We start from the raw sequence: 22,197 nt of genomic DNA, 5'->3' as shown, positions 1-22,197 counted from the left end.
TACCACACGATTAGAATCTGTGAATTCTCACTGTTGGATTAAATTGAAGTAAACGGTTGGATAATCTCAGTGGTAGATTAGGCAAGTAAGTTAAATAAGGAAAGCTAGTCGTATAGATAAATCAAAATTAAACCAGAGAAAGGCCACGTTTCAATATTGGATAACGTTTCTGACAGATTTTCAGAAGCGTTACAATTATTGCATGTACCCACAGCCGCGGATACAAACGAGGAAAATCCATTTCTCTCACTATAAAAGCACAACCAACACAGGGCCCAAAACCAAGAAGCCACTCTCATACCTTCTCAAATCATAATGTCTTCACTCGTAGAATCCGTGAAACCCATCCCCTTAGACCCTTACAACTCCCACATCGATTTGAGCTCGGCCCAATATGTCCCTGATTCTCACACCTGGCCTACCCTCAACGACTCCCTATCCACTGAATCATCGAGCTTCAAATCTGTGCCCGTTATCGATCTAGACGATCCTAATGTTTTCAAATCCCTTGGAAATGCATGCGAGGAATGGGGTATGTTCCATCTCACAAACCACGGAGTCCCCATCAGCCTTCTGGAGGCTATAGATGACCAAGGTGGACGCCTTTTCTCGCTCCCTTTAGAAGAGAAGCTAAAGGTTGCTCAAGGACCCGATGGGCTCAAGGGCTATGGCCTCAAGCATATCTTTTGCTTCTTCGCTAAGCTCTTGTGGTATGAAGGCTTCGCCATTGTGGGTTCTCCCATGGAGCATGCTCGCCAACTTTGGCCTCAAGACTACAAGCAATTTTGGTAAATGTTACATGCACCCAAATATAAATATATATATTGGCCCTATCTTTCTGACCCAAATTTTATTTTGCTTGAATTCAGCGATGTAATTGAAGAATACGACAAGGAGATGGAGAAACTGGCTGAGAAGCTCATGGGTCTCTTGCTTAAATACTTGGACATTAACAAGGAAGATGTCAAATGGTTGGAACCCACAGGAGGAGAGGCCAAAACTGGGTCCTCAGCCGCTCTTCAAATGAACTACTACCCCAAGTGTCCGGACCCAAACCGGGCCATGGGCCTAGGCCAACACACGGACTCATGCATGCTCACCATACTTCACCAAAGCAATACCACCGGACTCCAACTCCTTCGGGCCGAAGATCCGGCCTGGGTCCCAGTTCCCCCACTTCCTGGTGCTCTCCTCATCAACGTTGGGGACCTCCTTCACATCCTCTCAAATGGCCGATTCCAGAGTCCAGTTCACCGGGCGGTCGTGAACCAGACCCGAGCCCGGTTCTCCATGGCTTATCTTTGGGGCCCACCTGAGGATGTTGAAATCTCGCCCTTTCTGAAGCTCGTGGGCCCTGAACGCCCTCTGCTATATGGTGCTGTGTCATGGAATGAGTACCTCCGAATCAAGGAGAATAATTTCGACAATGGGCTTGCTGCCATTCGCATTAACATTGATGATCAAAACGACGGCCATGATCAACCTCTCACCAACTAGGCTTGGGCAGAGAATTAGCAGTTTGTAATAAGAACATGTATTGAAGCCTATCAGTTTATAATAAGGAAGGAATAACTGCTTTAGAATCTTTTGTCTCTCTTTCTAGTAAATGGTACTTTTGGGACCTATGTGCTTACTCTACATTGCTTGGTGAAGGATGGTGAGCATGCAAGGCCCGAGCAGATCAGGTATATCAAGTCATGTACAAGCACATGCTAGTGTTTTGTTCTAGTCCTGTGTATACTTAGTAGCAAAAAGTTAACGGTACCAGAGAGAAGAATAATGTACCATAGAGAGACGAAAATCTCCTGGGTTAATTAATTCTCATCACATTTAGCTACACTTGGGTAGGGGTGTAAATGGATATTCGATAGCGTCCGCATCCGAATCTGTTTACAGCGAATATTATCCAGATTCGTTTCAAGCGGATATTATCCGAATCCGTTTATGAGATATCCGGCTCTTAGCGGATGCGAATCCGGTAAATGGTATATCCGATCCGTTTAACATCCGAATCCGAGAAGTAAATCCTTTTTATTTATTATTAATAATATCATTAATATTTTTTTTAGTAATGACACACTATCGGTTGTTTCTAAAAGAAAAGTGAATTTTCTTTTTAGAAAATGAATTTTCTTTTTAGAAAAAAAACAAAAAACAAAAAAGTGTTTTGAGTAGGAAATGAAGTAATCTCTCATTTTAAGGGCATTCTTGGAGTTTGTCATGGTTTATTTATGAAGCAACAAATGTGGGCTGTAGGATGAAAGAGACAAATGAATGATGGTGATTGAAAGAAGAGGTCATAGTTTATAGAGAATTCTAGAGTAAAAAGGCCATAGTCATTGATGGTAAATGGACGGCTCAGATTAATTTTTCAACTTAGGTTATATAAAAACCCAAGATACAATTAAAAGAGGAGACTTCTAAGGTTTGCAAGGAGAAGGAAGAGAGACGAGAAAGGAGGAGGCTGAGACACCATCTTCGGCATTCCTTGGTGCTTCCAACCCCACCAAAATCTACCGCCGCCCCTCTCCACCTTCTCATAGCCACCTCCATCACCGCTAGTCATCTCCAACCATAACCCAATCTCCATCTCCATCCCAATTTCTCTTCATCTTCCACTATCACCACTCCCACTTCCCTTGTTCAAAATAGCCCAAACCCATTCCATCATATATATAAAAATAAAAATAAAAAAAAATATCCAAAGACCACTACCAACACCATCATCCATCCCAACCGCGTCTCTCTCTCTCTCTCTGCCTTGGTTTTAACAGGAAGAAGAGGATCTCATATATTTTAGGATTTGAGAGTTGATTTTGTGAAAAGAAGGTAGAAGTTTGGTTTTAGAGTTTGGAAAATTTATTCTAGGAGTAAGAAGGAGAAGAAATATATCATATATTTTAAAGTTTGGGAGTTAATTTTGTGAAGAGAAGGTAGAGGTCTGGTTTTAGGGTTTAGAAAATTTATTCGAGGAGTAAGAAGGAGAAGAAAGATAAACTGCTGCAATAAAATGTTCAAATTTACAGGATAAACGGATACGGATAATATCCGAATTCGAACAATATCCGACGGATACGAATTCGGTAATAGATAGTAAATATCAGTCAAATTCGAATCCGAATCCGAATTCGGATACTGTGTACTGTAATCGAATTCGGATATAGCCATATCCGATTCAAATTCGGATATAGCCATATCCGATTTGAATTCGATCCGTTTACACCCTTACACTTAGGGTACGGACAGAATCAGATACCATAGTCAGTTACCTAAGTGGTAAATTGCCATGTGATTTGAGAGCAGAATGCTCATGTTTTTGGTAACAAGAACAGACATCTAATAATGTCAGGCACTCAGACCCAGAACCAAGACCACGGCCCGGCAAGTGAACCCACACCTGCAAGGTGAGCAATCCTTATCACATATGATTTTACCCTTAACAAGAATAAAACCAGCTATATAAATAGTTCTAAGTCTGTACATCAATAAAAAATTATATCTGACAGATTTTCAGAAGCGTTACAATTATTGCATGTACCCACAGCCGTGGATACAAACGAGGAAAATCCATTTCTCTCACTATAAAAGCACAACCAACACAGGGCCCAAAACCAAGAAGCCACTCTCATACCTTCTCAAATCATAATGTCTTCACTCGTAGAATCCGTGAAACCCATCCCCTTAGACCCTTACAACTCCCACATCGATTTGAGCTCGGATAGAATCAAATCCCATAGTCAGTTACCTAAGTGGTAAATTGCCAAGTATAGTGTGATTTGAGAGCAGAATGCTCATGTTTTTTGTAACAAGAACGGACATCTAATAATGTCAGGCACTCAGGCCCAGAACCAAGACCACGGCCCGGCACGTGAACCCACACCTGCAAGGTGAGCAATCGTTATCACATATGATTTTACCCTTAACAAGAATAAAACCAGCTATATAAATAGTTCTAAGTCTGTACATCAATAAAAATAAGGATGACTATCAGTCTCACTACCATCCCAAAATTAAGCAAAACCATAAAGATCCATCAACATTTTCTTGAATAAAATACTCACTCTAAGTAACATAAAATCAAAATAAATTATTTCAAGAGAATAAAAGTTTTTAACTAGGCCCAATTCACCCTTCTCTTGGGTTGCCTACCCGATCTAGGGGTGCAACTCGGGTCGTGTTGGGTCGGGTTGAGGCCAACCCGACCAACCATTTGCTCAACCCGAACCCGACCCAACCCGATCGAGTTCCAACCCAACGAGGTTCAACCCGATCTGACCCGAGGAACCCTTTTTGCCACCCCGAACCCGACCCGACCCGTGTTCAACCCAACCCAACCCAACCCGAGATTTTAAGCTTAAAAAAAAAAAAAAAAATTATTAAAAATGTCGAATTGACTCGGGTCGGGTTGCCCAAGCCCTCAACCCGAACCCGAACCCTACGTACCCGAGCTCAACTAGGGTTGAGAAAACTCAACCCGACCCCGACCCGAACTCAACCCAACCCGACTTTTTTATGGGTTGAACCCGTCGGGTTCGGGTTGAGCCCGCCCAAGTTGCACCCCTAACCCAAGCTAAAAGATTGGGTAAGCTCTAAACCCTTTTCATTAATTTAAATTATTATTCTTCATTTGCTTATTATTTATTATATCTTATTTGATCTTATTCACCTTATTCAAGCTTTAATCATTCATCATTTTCTTCACATTTCATTTATTTTGCCATCCATCCTTAAATCTCAAGTAAATTTTCATATTTAGCATTCATTCAAATTCTATATGACTCTCATTTATTTTAATCAATTGTGTTCATATTTAGCTACATGTTAATCTCTACATCAGTCTTGATTGAATCATATATTTATTGTAAACGCTCACCTAATTTAATTGTAATCATTATATATAAAAAATTATAATATTATCGCTTGCACATTCATATGCTACGATCTCATAATTAAATCTAATTGATCCTCTTCAGGAAACAGATGGCGGTGAGTTGGTAAGTTTTTGCAGAGACCATTTTAGTAAGCCGACTGTTGCATGAATGAGCATCCACATAGGCTCACTTTTCAACAGATTTTGTCTTATTCATTTAATTCATCTGAGATGCTTGTTCATTTCAGTATACACCCATTTTGACCGGACCCGGACTAACTATAGGTTTCCTCGATGAAGGCTCCGAGGATTAACATTCTAGATTGATCCGAACTCTCAAGCTAAAAAGGATGGGACACTTTTATGGCGTGAGAATGGGAAGACCCCATCACCATTTGGACTACCAAAACAACCCTAAAACAACCCTAGAACAATCCTAGAACAATCCTAGAATAGCCCTAGAAACCCCTTAACCAAGTCCCAAACCATTCTCCGAAACCCCAAGTCCCAAACCATTCTCCGAAACCCCTAATTATAACTTAAAAACCTCCAAACAAACTCAAGGGCCCCCGGTAAGATTTCGGGCAAGTCCCCAAAAAATCCTGAAAATCCTCGGAAAAAATTCCGAAAATTCTCAAAACCAACTCCAGATCAATTTTTACTCCAAAAATGATTACCAAACCTTTAGATAACCTTAGAAAGAAATCCTAATTGACAACCCCATAAAAATCCCAAAATAAACAGGAGCCAACACCAAATTGGCACTTGTTTAGTTGACTAGTGGCCATTTCATATAGATTAGGTGTCTAAGCGATTTTCAAGTGATTTTTAAATTATTTTTAACAGAAATTATGCTCTCTCCCATTTCCGTAGAGCATAAGATCGTTAAAATCGGATAAGAAATGAGGGATCGAGGTATGAATTTTCAATGTTTTCTAGACAAAATTGTTTTTACCCTGTCATATTGTCTCTAAAATAACTTTCAAATTTTTTTCTTTACCGATTTTACCCACCCATAATTATAGATAATGTTTACTTTTAGTTAGAAAAGTCATCAAGATAGTAATAGATAAAACCTCTCCCTCCATAACACTAATCGTTTGAAAATCTCTCTCTCTCTCTCTCTCAACACCTCATCTCAACGAAGACGGAATAGCAGGTTGAAGATTTCTCTCTGCACACCTTCTCGTGAAATAAAGATCATTTATCCAACTGTTTTTCCGATAATCATAGGATTAGTGGATATGATTTGCTTGTTAGTGCAAACAAAATGTTCCTAAAAGTAGTACGAATGATCATCGAATCCAGACGATTGAGATGGATTTGATTGATTACTATAATTTAAAAAGACATGCCGTGTAGCCAAGAGATACACATCTTGAGCATGGTTTAAAATTTTGACCGAAATCCGAAATTTCGGTTACCGGTGGGGACCGAAACCGAAAATTTCCAAAATTCAATTTTTCGCCTTTTACCAAATTTCGGATCGAAATTTCGGTTTAAAGACATTATTTATTAAAAAAAAGAAGTGTTACAAATTTCCGGGCCGAAAATTTGAATTTAGGACCGAAATTTTGAAATTTGGGTTCGGAATTTGGAACCAAAGTACCAAATTTCGGACCGAAATTTAGGATTTCGCCGAAATTTCGGTTTTTGGTGGGGTCCAAAACGGTTACCAAAACCGAAATTTTAAACCATGATCTTGAGAATACCTAATTTCGTAAAAATGACAAGGAGGCATTATGTATACCAACAAATATCTGTTTTCTTTATATAAAAGTTTGCATGGTTTTTCTTGCAAAGTTAGAGTAGTTTTGATTTTTTGAGTCATTCGGTTCCTAGTGGGGCGTTTCTAATCATTATACATTTACATGCCATTAAGGGTTTTACCAAGAGGCAAGAGCTCTTCTTCACTCTTTTTTTTTTATAGAGAGAGCGAGGGGTCGTCCTTTTTCAAATAATTAGGGAGAGATTTTAGGGATTTGTAAATTACTATCTTGGGAAAATTATTAAATAAATGCAAAGTTTTAGTTATATTGTGAATAGAAGAAGTCGAAACTGAAGCCTTGCAAAAAAGAGGTGAAAGGGCTCCCCCATTGGCTGCAAATCACCATCGGCAATTATTAATGCATGATGGTGATGTGTAGCCAATGAGAGAGCCCTTTCACCTCTTTTTTGCAAGGGCTCCCTTCTGTCTAGAATTCCTCTTGTGAATAAAGGGTAGACATATTAATTTTATAAAAAAAAGGCTGTCAGGTGAGAGAATATGGCTTTAGGACATATATACCCCCTTTGCTTTTTCCCACCATCTTTTTAGGCTCTAATCCCTAAGTTATTTTCACCTCCCCACTTCACCTTTTTCTTTCTTCTTCCCCAACCTATCCAACATGAAAAACAATCATTACAGCCATTGCCATCCTTTGCAAGCTCCAATCCCATTGTATTTTGGGAAAAAAACACTATTACTTGTCACAAATTTGAACTTGGGTGATAAACATAGGGTATAAAATGTGATTCCCTAGTGGTTCCGAGGTATAAAATATGGTTCCCTAGTGGTTTCGAGGTATAAAATGTGGTTCCCTAGTTGTTCCGAGGTATAAAATGTGGTTCGCTAGTGGTTCCGGGGTATAAAATGTGGTTCCCTAGTGGTTCCGAGGTATAAAATGTGGTTCCCTAGTGGTTTCGAGGTATAAAATGTGGTTCCCTAGTGGTTCCGGGGTAGAAAATGTGGTTCTCTAGTGGTTCCGTGTTATAAGATGTTGTTCCCTAGTGGTTCCCTAGTGGTTCCCTAGTGGTTCCGGGGTATAAGATGTGGTTCCCTAGTGGTTCTGTGGTATAAAATGTGGTTCGCTTGTGGTTCCGGGGTATAAAATGTGGTTCCCTAGTGGTTTCGAGGTATAAAATGTGGTTCCCTAGTGGTTTTGGGGTATAAGATGTGGTTCCCTAGTGGTTTCGGGGTATAAGATGTGGTTCCCTAGTGGTTCTGGGATATAAGATGTGATCTTTTGGACCAAACTTAGATGAACCATAATTGTACATGGTTTTATTTTTATTCTATTTTATTCCGTATATTTCTCCGTTTATTTATGCTTTATAACCAAATATTTAAATAACAATGCATCAATTTTCTGAAATGATTTACAGGCATATCCATATGGGTGAAAGTGTAGAGGGAGTGGTATCAGCGATGGGGTTTAGGGTTTACGCTTTCAGCCTGCTGTTCAAGAATTTGCAGAGGATTTGTGATGGGTTCTTCTTTAAACGATCTCCATCTACGGTCACATTGTTCATGGCTTGGATCGGATCAGATCAGATCAGGATAATTTTAATTTTTTAACTTTCTTCTACTATACTGTTTTCGCATTGTTCTGAAGTTTATTTTTGGTTTCCAATTTCTTTATATATTTTAATTTATTTTTTGAAATTTTGAAGAAGATATTTAATTTTTTCTTCATTATTTCATGTGATTGTGGAACTTAGGTGTGTAATTTAGAAAATGTAAAAAGATAAAGAATATTACAATGGATCTGTCATTACGTTGAAATTGCATCAGGTTTAGGATCATCCTATGAAGAAGATTTAATGGGTTACATCATATTTGAGTGGTGGAGCATCAAATGAACCGTTGAGATCATCAAATGAACAGCCCATTCCACATTTGCCTTATGTATGATCAATAGGGTGGTCTGGAATGTCCATAGATGCTACATGTTACAAAATTAGTCTATGACCTTCATTTAAAAGCAAAAGCCACTCACTTAGACTGTTTAGATAATGGGAAAGTATACTTGATTCTTATTTTGTATTGATCCCATCGGAAGAACGGTCCATATAATCCAACCCCTTAATTACGTGTACTTCAAAGTTAGAATCGCCACCCACTTGCAAACCAAGGGAATACGTCGTCAAACATATAGCAAAACTATTTCAATATAAATCTCTTTTCCCCATTCAATTTGGTTACAACATAGCCTGAATAAATTCTCTTTTTTAGATTTTATATGATGCATGGCTGTATAAACCATTATTTTTCTAAAAGTACTATACGACCCACTTCGATGATCCAAACTGTTCATTTGTAAATAGGTTGAAGGTATTCTCTTGAATTTTTCTTTCGTTGAAGGTAAATAGTCATTTGATTGTAGTTTGCATGGTACTCTAGAAATCGAGTTGCATCTTTCCATTGGAAAGGCATTCATTCGAACCTTCGATCGAAGGATTCCTCTCGTAGAAATAGTGTGTAGGATTTTTGCACCAGCATATACACATCTATGATCATATTTCAAAGAAGGCTTGGATGGCTTTCAAACAAACTTCAAGTATTACTTCATAAAGAACAAAATGGGGGAAATGATAGACCCAGAGAAGTTTCACTGCAAAAATCATTCCCATCCATACACACAAACAACGACAAGAATTGCAGAAATGGTGAATTGGATAGCTTCCATATCGTCAATGTGTGTTGATGCTGCTAGAAGTGATCTTGAAGAGTTTGCCATGGCATGAAAGGGAAAATCAATTGCATGTCGCTTTCATTACTCTCGTACCTTTGATGAATCTCCTCACATCTTAAACTGAATACCTACTCCAATTTTGAGCTGCGGAGATGATAAGAAAAGATCTTACAATGTGAACTCATAAAAACAAATTCAGAATCGGGATGAAAAGTCATGGCCCATAACTTCAAGAAAAACCCATTAGAATGAGGGCACAAGGCTTGAGGAACTTTCTCTAAGAAGGATTTCTGATTGACATTATGCTTCAAGATCCACTCATTACTTCTCTGTCCCTTTAACATCCATATTAATAGATAATCTCTTTCTTCGACATAATAGAGATTATCTCCAGATTTCACCAGAAACCCAAAGGGAGATCAGCCTCCAGGCAAAGCGATCAACAGACAACTCTCTTCCTTCACATTAACTTGCACAATGTGGCATGGATAAGCAAGTATATGCAAAGTTCCGCCAAAGAAACTAGCTTCCTGGACACGCAAGCCAGTGGTGATGGGTTCACAGAGCACTGTAAATTGGACCCACTTGCCCTCACTAGAGGAGAAGGTCTCAAGAATTATCGACGTTCGTTCTTGGACAAAGGGGACTGATATACGAATAACTTTGTAGTGATAGGAGAGATGGGGATCAAAGGCGAATTTCGTAGTAGTGAAAATACCAGTTAAAGTGGGCTCAGGAAGACCAGTCCATCTCCTTCTAAGAGGGTCACATACATAATAGATCCGAGTCTCTCTACAATAGCAGAGAATTAATCCGTTGCAGCAATCAATGATTCCCACAAAGGATGATATGTCAAGAAACTGAGACTCCCATCTGTGATGCTGTCATTGATAGCGCTATCGTCTGATTTAGAAACATATGCAATTTCTTTCAGTTTGATGTCGTGCTTGATATCAAACACAACAGTTTGGAAGAAGAAGCTGGACATGGCTACAAGCAGTCGTCTTTCGAAGGACTCAGAAATTTCACAGGCAACCGAGAAAAAATCTCAATTAACAAATCGTCACCAAAATCACTAATACTGCTGCTGCTACTTTCTTTCTTCTTCATCTTTTGTCTCCCAAGAATCAAACCAATGGAAAGAAATACAAAAGCCCAAATATGTATGCTATTTGAAGACCCCATGAAGTTGGCTACAAAATGAAGTTGAATATGTTCCCAATACAGATGAATGGTCCCAAGCTACACGCGCTCAAGGCATTATTAGCACTGAACTAAAATAAGAAATCAAGATGTGATAAAGATAGAAATTGAACAACATCCAATAGAAGGCACGCTTGATAAAGATAGAAATGGTAACATCAAATAGAAGGCAAGCTGAAGGTGATTTTATATAAACTGCAACATTAAATGTAAGGCAAGATCAATGTTGGAAAGCATGCAACGTTCTAAAGTTGAATACCTTAATGTTAGCAATGACTTAGTACCTAAATGGCAGTTATTGTCAATTAGTTTCGTTTTTTCTTTATCAAGCTTGCCTTCTATTGGATGTTGCCATTTCTATCTTTATCAAAATGGAAAGCAATTCACAGTATAGACGAAACAACTCCTCAGAGGTTCGAATTGTACGAGAGAGAGAGAGAGAGAGAGAGAGAGAGATTTATGAACAAAAATACATAACACAAGAAGAAAAGAAGAGGATTTTTTTCTAGAAGTTTTATATTTTATTCATCATTAGCAAAACAACGAAAAACAGCCTTTAGAAACTGTTTCATACGACCAACATTACTGTTTCCAATCCTAACTGACTCTAAGTTGATAAACTCTTAACTTCCTAGAAAATAGCTTGTAGATAACAATCTAAACTCAACTAAACTAAAATATAAAAACTACCAAAAGACTTACACTCGTCAAAGATTAAGATTAATTTGGGTGGGACCTAGTTTAAATGACACATATTCCAAAACTTTCTCCAATGACTACTTCCAAAGCCTCCCTATAAAAACAGGATTTGCTAGGAACCGGCGCAGAAGGAATTTCGCGGGCCAGCTGTTGCATGAGAGAACAGCCAAGCCAGATGAATTGAAACAAAATCTGTTGAAAAGTGAGCCTACATAGCTGCTGTCTCATGCAACAGTGCCTTCTGTGATTTGGTCTCTAACAAATCCCCTAAAATTATAAGTAGATGAAGGGACTGACTGGATTGAAGTTTTTACAGTGTAATCAAATCAGAACTACCACCCAAATTTAATTAGTTTTTCCTATGTTATTTTAAATTTGGACAATTTGGCCCACCTTACATATGACACTTTATAGTGATCCTGTCTATTGATTTGGTGGTCACCCATTAGCGAAGAATTTTAGAGAATTTCTATTATTCTTGAATGAATTACAATGGATCTCAAGGTGTGCTTATATGGAGCACATACAAGATAAACATAGAAAGAAATAAACATAACCAAGGCAAGAGATAATTCTATAAATCCTACCTACTAAGATTAGCCTAATTGCTAATTTAAGCTAGCTACCTAATCTAGCTAGGTTACCCTATTCAACCCACTTGCCTAATCTAGCACCGTTGTGATCCAACGGTGTGAATTCAACATAATCTGACTGTGAGATCTCACATATTCTAACATGCCCCCTCAAACGTATGTGGATTGAAAAATCAACATACGTTTGATTACTATGAAATTCCCCAATAAGAAAATAAATTTTATCCCCATAAGAAAATAGAATCTTTTGATTTGAAGAGCACTACTGAAGATTGATGATGAATATCTCCTGATGTTGTTGCCGATGATAACCGATACTGAATGCCGAAGAAGACGCCGCTTGTTGATACGTCACGAAGAGGGCTTAAAAGCAAATAGATCATAGCCTCAAAGGAGCTAGATGATACTCAAGCCTCGATGAACGAGTAGAAATGGGTCACTATGGACCAATGCCGGAGTGGGCAAGAAATGGGTCAAAATAGACTAATGTCGGAATGGGCAAGAATGAGCCACGATGGGCAAGAATGGGCCACGATGGGCGAGAAATCATGAGTCAGCAAGTACCGATCCTCATGGAATTTGACTCTCTCGGGCATAAACCTCAAAGAATGGAGGCCCCTCAACTGAGTAGAGTAATCAATTTCAGGCACGCACCTCGAAGAGGTATCTCAACTGAAATAGGACAAAGAAAAATGGATGAAGAAGGGGAAAAAATGACAACAAGCGGCTCAGATGACAAATATAGGGACAATGTGTGAAAAACAGCGCTTATGTCAAATATGGGGTCTTGAAAGAAAATAGTATATAATGAGGCGACAATCAAACCTAAGGTAAATAAAAAGTGGAATCCACCTCCGATTGAATATTTCAAGCTAAACTTTGATGGTGCTAGTTTTGGGAATCCAGGCCCGTCGGGATTTGGTGGCCTACTCAGGAACGATGAAGGTCATCGTTCTGGTAGTATGGGCTTTCTCTGGCCCCTGTGGTATTACAAACTCTAATCAATAATTGGGCCAAAGAAATAATTTGAATTGAATGAATTTATTTGTATCTGTATCAAGACACAGAAATTAGGATAATCCATAGAGATATTTATTGATATTGATCTTTTCTCAATATCACGAATAAGATCCAATCCACGAAATAATTTGATCTATGGACAGCATCATTGTGGTAAAGGTCGTAATGCCAGAGGAATAATTACTGTAGGGCACAGAGGGGGAGGTCATAAGCGTCTATACCGTAAAATCGATTTCACGGACAGAAAAAGATTGCAGTCAATTTGATAATGATCGAGTGACATTGCTTCTTCGGTCCCTTCTGAGCCGTATCTGTAATTGTATCCAGTTTGGAGCCATCGTCGTAGTATAGTTTAGCGTGCTAGCGTCTTCAACCGCTTACCCGCCTAGCTTTATGTTATGGGAAGGATGGTTCCAGGCATGAAAACCTGGTCCATGAATGATAAATCATAGGTCGAACTGCAGAATCGGAAAAATTGGGTGCTATCATATACCTTTGTATTTATATTCAGTTGATAGTTGCGGTCATATCCTGGGCTCGAAGCCTTCCTCTGTTTCGTTTTGTTTCAGCTTTCGACCTCTGGGAAGGATGGTCAATCATATGCTTGGAATCGGCTACCAAAGTGAAAATCCTCCCCTCCTGGATTCCTCCTCCTCCGGGGTCCCTGAAGCTTAACTTTGACGGATCGTCTATCGGCAATCCAGGAGTGGCAGGAGTAGGGGGGTTATGTAGAAACCACAAAGGGGAAGTCCTCTGGGCCTACTCGGGGCCTATCGGAGTGGCAGACTCAAACGAGGCAGAGGTCCGAGCCGTTCATAGCGGGCTTCTTTCGATGCTTAGTCTGGAGTGCGACAAAATTATCATCGAAGGGGATTCCTTAAATGTTATTCGCTGGCTTTCGGGCGCCGCTTCTCCCCCCTGGCGATTTTTGCCTTTCTTAGAGGAAATAGAGGACAGAGCTAAGGGCTCCTCAATACTTTTTCGTCATGTCAGGAGATCAGCCAATGCGGAAGCAGACACCCTTGCCAAGAAAGGAGTCTTTCGGGCCGTGTTTGAGTGCTTTGACTATCTACCTCCTTGAATTATTGTACTGCTATCTTTGTATTATCTTTGTTCCTTCAGGACCACCTCGGTTCTGTTTTTACATATATATATATATATATATATATATATATATATATATATTCTATTGCCCTTTTCAAAAAAATCATATACCTTTGTATCGGCTAAGTTCCATTATCTGATCTACTTTCATTTTTTTCAACCTTCTCTCTTCCAAATCTTTCCTTCCCTCAAGTACCTGTAACCGCTGACCTGCTAAATGATGGTGTGCAATGTCGGTCAGCCATAGACCCCCTGTTTGTTGACATACCGCCGAGCCATTTTTTATTAACACAATGACACCAAGCCTTTATTGCACCTGATGCTACTGAATCAGCTGCTTTATTTTTGGTTCCAACTATTAAGAAGTGTTTTCCCCTACTTGCTGCAAGGAAGTCAAAGTCGCTTATTCGGGTGTTTTACATTTGGACAAAGAAATCATGGATAAAGTGATTGTAGAAGGAGATTCTTCCAATGTTGTGAGATAGATTTCGGGTTCTGCTCCCCCTCCATGGCGATTTCTTAGCATGGTCGAGGAGATTTCAGATTGGGTGATGGGATCTTCTGCCTCCTTCGTGCATATTAGGAGGTCTGCTAATGGTGAAGCCGATTTATTGGCCAAAGCAGGAATCAATAGAGCGTGTTTGGAGTGGTTTGATTATATGCCGCCATAATTGTTATTTTTATTGTTGTTTTTTTCTCCCTCTGTAATTTTCTTCGTGGACCGTCTCGGTTCCTTTTTAGTATATTACCATTTCAACAAAAAAAAAATGTTAAATATAGGGTCTTGAAAGAAAATGAGTGCATTAAAAATACTAGGGGAAATATAGAAAATGAAATCAAGGGGTGCATGAATCAAAAGACTGGATTTTGAAATACCAAAAGAAGGTGTGCAATTATGGAGATGGAGAATGTCAGATTAAGGAAAACAAAAGGAACGAAAAACTAGGGCAGAAACTAAAACCTAAGAGTAGGGAAAGAAAACGTAAGGAAGAAGATGTAGGATTGGCGCAACTAGTAGAGGTGTTGATGATGGGTGCAATGCCCGATGGACGGCTAGATCGGCCGTCTGCCAGAGGACGCACTCACGGATGTTGTGTTCAGCAGGTCGCTCGGATCAACTGCTCTGATACCATGAAGAATTTTAGAGAATTTCTATTATTCTTGAATGAATTACAATGGATCTCAAGGTGTGCTTATATAGAGCACATACAATATAAACATAGAAAGAAATAAACATAACCAAGGCAAGAGATAATTCTATAAATCCTACCTCTTAAGATTAGCCTAGTTGCTAATTTAAGCTGCTACCTAATCTAGCTAGGTTACCCCATTCAACCCACTTGCCTAATCTAGCACCGTGGTGATCCAACGGTGTGAATTCAACGTAATCTGACTGTGAGATCTCACATATTCTAACAATAAGTTTCCTTTGGTCCCATCACGATCGGATGATTATTTAGCCATCATTCGGTATATGGGTAGTGAAAGAATCTTTTTAGAGTCTTCAAAGATCTTAAAATGGTGTTTTTATCAAGGCATTTATCAATGCTAAAGATCACTTATCAATTTTCATGGTTGGCCTTGTCGGCTTTGTTTTGGCACTTTTTGGGAATTTTTTATGACTGGTATGCTTGTTATATCCTTTATTGACAGTCACGGATTGCGCACTCGAATCTTTGAAGCAAGCAAGCTTGTAGTTCCTGTTTGCTTATTTGAGTTCTTTTTCAATACAAGATGGTTCGAATGTAGTCAGGGATTACAGCAAAATCAGAACCTTCCTGCAATAATTTGTATATGAGGGTTCCTTCAAGGTGAATATCCCATTCAAATAACTATCCTGTCTCCAAATTAACACAAAACACGAAATTAAAATGGTTGGGATCATCTGATATGCACTTTAAGACATCTGATATGCAGTTTAAGCAATGTTGGGTTGTGAGTTGGGCAGTTAGCACAAACCCATTTGATATATTTTAAAACCCCAAAACTAACATATCTGCGGGGATATGCAGTTTAAGGACTAGATGTCCTACGTACATATTGATCACCTTTTTTTCTGTACTTAATAATTTTGCTGCTTTTTCTTTTCGATTTTTGTCCCATCTCCTAACCCACTGCATATTACATAATCATGACTAGATACTTCGGAAAATACAACAAAAAATAATTTTAAATAAATAAATAAAGAACCCTCATCTTCCTCTATGTTACAACAAAAAATGGATTACAAGACTTTCATTAAGTACCTCCCATGGATTACATAACAATGTAACATGGACAATCATTCATCCATTCCATTAGGATATAAAAAAATGGTAAAAAAAATCAATATTAAGAGGTTAGGTGTATAAAAACCTACAAAACTACAATTGAAGGACACCAGAGGCTTAGGTGTCAGAAGAGTTAATTGATCCGACCACGGCGTTGGATCATGGTGAGCCACTTTGCGAATGCTTTATTGGCAAGAAAATGTCTATTTGGGACAGGGAACAGAAAGCCTGGGGCTAGGGAGGCCCATGTATGAAAGCCTAGGGGAGAGCCTGACCTTTGGACTTGGGCGTGGCGAAGGGATGGGACCAAAGTTCCCAAAAGGTGCAGGTGTGACCCTTGGTGAAAGATTTACTTGCTCTAGAGCTCTGAATTGTAGCTCTTTTGGGTAGTCCCTTACACACCCAATACGTGGCCCAGCTCCAGTACTCCATTTGCATGATAAAGGTCTGTCCAAGTGGAATGTGGGTGCCTCCACATTGTCCATGTCATCTGCCACCTTGGCGGTCTCTTTGGCAGGCTCATCCACCTCAGCTACATTCAAGTCTACTGCTTCCTCACTTGTAGTGGTGCATTCCACCACCTCCTCCTTGGGAGGCTCCTCTGTAATTCTGAATGAAGGAGTGTCTTCGTCGATTGCAAACCTCTGAAGAGAACACAAAAGATGAACATCAGCGAGTTTTTCGAGAGTAGCATCATAGATAAATGTGGTCCACAATGGAGAGTTTATGATATGTAGGTCCTTTGCTTCCAACAATGGAAACAGACAGCAAACCACAATGTTCTTGGTAGGCACAGACCATTGAAGCAGACCTCTTCACATGAAATGCCCTATACTTTGTTGAAAATTTTCATTATTTGAATAGAAAGAAGGGAGGGCAGAGTGATTGATTACCTTTACATTGGTGAGGTCTACATTGTGCTCCTCAAGGAAGCTAACAAACTCTTTAAAATTCTCTTCTGTTGGTAGATAGTGACCACTGTATGGCCATATAGCCTAAAGAAGAGGAATGAATTGAAAGTCATATACAAAGGAGAAGAACAAAGGAAAACAGCTTCTTTCAAGTATATAAGCTGGAACAATATCATTGCACTTGAGAGTTAAAGACCTAAGTTATATGAAGTATATAACTTATGGTATATACCTTGAGAACCCCACTTTCGGCGACCAATCTTCCGGCTGCAGTTGTAGCTCCCCCGGCAAGAAAACTCGAGTGTTGAAATGAACCCTTTTTCTTCTGTAAATAAAATAAATAAAAAAACTACATAAGAAGACATGCTTAATTTGCATTGGCATGGATTGGTAAGATGTAAAAATTCTTAATATATTAAAGTATTTTATAACACAAGTGTAAATAACATACAAAATTCGCATCCACATTTATGCTAAAAGGAAGCATATACATGTGCTAGATACTCACAAGCATCCAAGAATAGAAAACACAGTATTTTACTTTATCAATCTAAAAGTTGCAGCACAGACTAAATGAAGCCTAACATTGAAATATAATATCAGGGTGTGTTTTTCCCTCTCCTTCCCCTTAACCTCTCTTTTTTGTTTCTTTTTCTTTTTTCTTTTGTAACTTTGTATTTTGACCATCTCAGTCCTTTTTCAATAAAATTGGGTACCATTATAAAAAAATAAAAATAAAATCAGGGTGTGATATGCACCTGTCCAACGTATAACGCCCTGGACGTGCTGAGAACAAATATCCACTTGGACTCTTCATCTGTATCGACAAGCATCCCATTTTTCTTGTAGACAAGCTTGCCACTTTCTACAAAGACTTCATATGCCTCCCTCTCTTTCTGCAAAGAGAAGCAATGAAGATAACGTGAATTATATATAAATGTCCACTACACACAGCTAATAAGGAAGAACCAGCAAATTATCTCATTCCTACGACTTACCGGTCCAAGATATTTGATACATTGTTGCTGAAGCTTGTTCCTTGGGCACCGCTCAAGGTTTGTTTCTTTTCCATCTCCAACATCCAACCTTCGTTTTCACAAAAAGAAGAGGAGAAAAATATTGTAAGCTTAACTAAATTAAAAATTTTCTGCGAAGAAAGATAAATGGTTATAAGATCAGTTACCAGTAGAAGAAAGGTTGGCTGCTCTCGCTATCGAACCAGACATCATAATACAAATGCAGATTGTGTCCGTAACGGTGGCGAGGATCGATCTGTACAACAGGATGGAGAAGATTTAAATATGCTCATGTAACACACTATATGGCTCTCTTTTAATAACTGAGATGGCTTATCGGGAATATGTTATGCTCAACCCAAAATGAATTTGTTACAATATTAATTAGGAGGTTAAAAACAAGTAACATCATTATGAAAGAAACATCCCCATTTAGATTTACTTACAAGATACTAAAGTAAAGAACATAAGATGATGATGGCCATGACAATGATGAGGACACATTGATATTAAATTTAGTAAATGTTCAATAGGAGCAAAGGAAGGAAACATACAGCTTCAAGCCAGTGTCGAAGAGCCAGCTTTTGAGCCTTCTCGTCCTTGGACAAGCCTTTCCCAACCTGGAAGAGAATCGAGATCGGGTTATTCTTGACATAAAATGAAGTGTCATGTGGTGAAACTAAACACTTAAGGTTTGATTTACTATAATAGCAGCAGAAAATCTCTAGTATTTAAAATCATTGAAATTATTTGCGTAAATTAGAATTACCTTGGCAGCCCTTGTCCTTGCCCGTGCCCAACGTGAAACAGCAGTCTCTGGTTTTTTAATTTCGAAAAATGATACGGAGCTTTGCTTAAGAGCTGCAAAATCTAATGCTTTCCACCTACATTAAAAATGAATGATTCAATTACAACACCATAGCAATATAATTAAATCTACTAACTAACTATTATTCAATAGGAATCAATCAAGAGAACAGAGATTTAGAGACAAACCAAAGCTCCTCCACTACGACTGCACAATCTGCTAAGTTTCTTCGAGTTCGGTAACTCTTGTAGACCTTTTGCAACTTAATTGCAGCTGCATCAAGCTCACTCTTAGGCCTCGGCGAAACTAAGAGCCTCGGAGAAACAAAGTCAGGGATCCATTTTGGAGGATTCACTTTAAGGACTACACCCATATTGGCACTCTTTAAAGTATTTGAGACTGGCTTATCATTGTTCATAACTTGATTCTCAAATGAAATGTCAGTCTCAAGCTTAATTTTCTCTGGTTCCCAATTCTTGAAGCTTAATGACTTTGTTAATATCATTTTCCCAGAGATATCAGATGTTGTGGTTTCGGAGTACTCTTCCTTGAAGCTAATTGATCTCAGGGTTGCCTCAGCGTCCTTTTCATGAAAACTGACAGATCTCACTATAACAGTCTCAATGTCATTGTCCATGCCATCATCTAGATGGAAAACCTTGCTTTTCAAGACATTTTTCCAGGGTGATAATAGTAAGGAAAGAGATAAGCCCATTGAAGCGACAACAGGATTTAGTTGATAAGAGCTGACCCTGCAAGACAGAATAAGAAGATCATGATGCTGTAATATTTAAGTTTTTAGTTACAAATGAAGACAAATATTGTCTTGATTTCCTATGGTTCATAGACTAAACAGCAATTTATCTTATGTTGGTCACTATGGTTTTAACAGTCCTAAGGTCCCAAAATCCAAAATCCACATATCCATGTCAGAGAGAATGAAGAAAAATGATGAAATTAAAAGGAACACCAAGGCTGGTTTTCAGATTGCAGCAAGTGCAGGGAAATATGTTCTAAAATGAAACTTAGAAACATAATTTGCAAAAAGGCAAGTTCCCAATACAACTGAATAGGAAACATGGTTTTAAATTTCGACCGAATTTCGAATTTCGGTGGAGATCGATACCGAAACCACCCAAAACCGAAATGGTCATTTATTTCGGCCGAAATTTTGGAATTTCGGTCCAAATTTCGGTTTTTCCAAAATTTGACCCAAAAAATCTGTTTTTTTTTCAATTAATTTAATATTTCACCGAAATTTTGAGGCCAAAATTTAATATTGAATAAAATATTGGTTTCGATTTTTATACCAGATTTCGACCGAAATTTTTTCAAGGTCGGAAACCGGTACCGAAACTGAAATTTTAAACCTTGATAGGAAAAGCTCAATGACATTTCCATTCGATTGGAATTCACAATCCCTTTTCTGTATAACTGACAGATCTTAGTTCTACAACCCCTATATAATCATAAAATCAACCATACAATCCAAATTAGATTCAAGCCAAAGGGCACATAAAAATGCATTGGGTCCGACGAGAAAATCTTCGAATTAGATGAAGCAAGAAGAGAGTTTCAGACATCAGCCATGATTTAAAAAAAAAAAAAAAAACAGCATTAGGGATCTATTAGAATCCTTGAGTAGAATAGTCTAATAAACAAGATCCCAAGTGGTAAAAGAGCCCATTTCAAACCATATCTAGCATCTCTACAATTTACCCACCAAAATCCAAAACAAAATCAAACCAAGAAAAATTAAACATTAAGGAAACCAGAAAATTTAACCAGAGGAAAAATGCAAACATGGATACAAAATTAGGTCTAGTTTGGGTGGGTGGAATCTAACTGGATTGTGGGTACAAATTATGAGTAAACTTGCAAAGATTGTACACCAAAAACAGCCATGGATCAAAATCAAACTCATAGTTTGAGAATAAGACAAGCTCTCTTTACCTGCAAATGCAAACTACTCTCAGCAAGTACCAATCAAGTTTCAACTGAAGCACTTCTTACTCCCTCTTTCTGAACATATCCCTGGTTTATATAACAAAAGACAAGGTGGGTTTGTAAATATAGCCAAAAAAGTCCGTTGCACCTTCAAATACGACATGGAAAAAAAAATGAAGAAAAGAATTTGAAAAAAAAGATGGAAGATGCACATCTATGCAACCTTTAAGCAAATACCAGGAAATAAAGCTTTCAAGACCAGTAAGAAATGGAAATTTTGGTGACTACAAACGGCTAGTATTTTTGTTTTTTTTTGTTTTTCTAGTGCACGAGGGTTGAACCGTTGAAGCGTGAAACACCAGGTCTTTGAAGAATTCAATTCCTATGGTTTGAATGTTTTGAATCCCGATTGATATTAGAGTAAAGAAAATATGGCGGGTCAAAAAAGGGAGGACAGAATGTTGAAGGCCTGTGATTTCTTGGTCATTTCTTCCCATGAACAATTTATTTTCTCACCATTTCTCACTCCCAACGTATTCTACAGCTCTACTCTCCCGGGAAGATTATGGCCGTGCGTTTAGGTTCCTTTGAAGTGTCCCTTAAAATTACCAAATTACCCTTGAAAATGAACGTGAGGTTATAAATCTGTTCTTTGCATTAGTTTTGTGTTTGTTTGAGTTGACATTTGTGTCAAAAAGAAAGTTTCATGGATTCGTTAAAATATTTTAATCAATTCTGAAATTTTAATTATAATAAATAATTGAAGATGATATTTTCAACCCCCCCTCAATTACGTGCACACCCCTCTCATAACCTGATTTGACGTGAGAAGTAATGTTTTAATCAATTCTGAAATTTTAATTATAATAAATAATGGGAGATGATATTTTCAACCCCCCCATTACGTGCACACCCCATCATAACCTGATTTGACGTGAAAAGTGGGTAACTTTATGTCAAATCACGTTATAAGGAGGGTGTGCAAGTACGGCAAGAGGATGAAAATATCATTACCTTAAATAATATATTAAAATTTTTATTAGGTCAAGCAAATATGATGTTCTATTTTCATATATATGGTGCCCCATTGTCAAGTACCGTCATAGTGGTACCACGCTTGATTTTTATTTCTATTGATGCCACCCTTGATATTTGATCCACCAGCAGAGGCTGCTGTTGGATCAAATATCAAGGATGGTACTTCCATCGTACCGCCTTCACGAGACTTGACGGTCGTCTACCATATAATTTCTGTACAAGGAAAAAAACAATTAAAAGAGACCTAGAAGTGTCCCTATGAAT

General features: G+C 38.4%; 2 protein-coding genes across 3 annotated transcripts; one reads left to right on the top strand and one right to left on the bottom strand.

Annotated features, from left to right (window-relative positions):
• Positions 1-273: 273 nt before the first annotated feature.
• LOC143850998 (gibberellin 3-beta-dioxygenase 1-like) lies at positions 274-1,583 on the top strand. The gene is made up of 2 exons (XM_077360314.1): positions 274-788; positions 870-1,583. Exons 1-2 carry the CDS (start codon positions 316-318, stop codon positions 1,495-1,497), a joined length of 1,101 nt encoding a protein of 366 aa, XP_077216429.1. The 5' UTR covers positions 274-315; the 3' UTR covers positions 1,498-1,583.
• A 14,542-nt stretch (positions 1,584-16,125) lies between these two features.
• Positions 16,126-21,450, bottom strand: LOC143861243 (IQ domain-containing protein IQM1-like). 2 transcript variants are annotated; one of them, XM_077372188.1, is made up of 11 exons: positions 21,133-21,450; positions 20,902-20,982; positions 19,137-19,700; positions 18,910-19,024; positions 18,695-18,760; positions 18,308-18,396; positions 18,123-18,210; positions 17,883-18,020; positions 17,357-17,449; positions 17,107-17,208; positions 16,126-16,857 (listed from the first exon to the last, which is right to left on the bottom strand). In XM_077372188.1, the coding sequence occupies exons 3-11, from the start codon at positions 19,661-19,663 to the stop codon at positions 16,417-16,419; spliced, it is 1,659 nt and encodes a 552-aa protein (XP_077228303.1). In that variant the 5' UTR covers positions 19,664-19,700; positions 20,902-20,982; positions 21,133-21,450; the 3' UTR covers positions 16,126-16,416. The 2 variants fall into 2 exon arrangements, with proteins under 2 accessions (XP_077228303.1, XP_077228292.1); XM_077372177.1 differs by having other exon boundaries at positions 20,902-21,450.
• Positions 21,451-22,197: the final 747 nt, after the last annotated feature.

The sequence above is a fragment of the Tasmannia lanceolata genome, unplaced genomic scaffold (genome assembly GCF_043159265.1).
Source record: "Tasmannia lanceolata isolate RefF3 unplaced genomic scaffold, GAP_Taslan_0.1 ptg000003l, whole genome shotgun sequence".
NCBI classification, from domain to species: Eukaryota; Viridiplantae; Streptophyta; class Magnoliopsida; order Canellales; family Winteraceae; genus Tasmannia; species Tasmannia lanceolata.
This window is presented reverse-complemented; position numbering and strand designations above follow the sequence as displayed.

Coding starts and splice junctions, on each gene's coding strand:
- LOC143850998 (XM_077360314.1), top strand. CDS start 316: ATGTCTTCACTCGTAGAATCCGTGAAACCCATCCCCTTAGACCCTTAC. Junction 789..869: donor CAAGACTACAAGCAATTTTG/GTAAATGTTACA, acceptor GCTTGAATTCAG/CGATGTAATTGAAGAATACG.
- LOC143861243 (XM_077372177.1), bottom strand. CDS start 19,663: ATGGGCTTATCTCTTTCCTTACTATTATCACCCTGGAAAAATGTCTTG. Junction 18,761..18,909: donor CAAGGACAAGGGCTGCCAAG/GTAATTCTAATT, acceptor ATTCTCTTCCAG/GTTGGGAAAGGCTTGTCCAA. Junction 17,450..17,882: donor GGGCGTTATACGTTGGACAG/GTGCATATCACA, acceptor TTTTATTTACAG/AAGAAAAAGGGTTCATTTCA.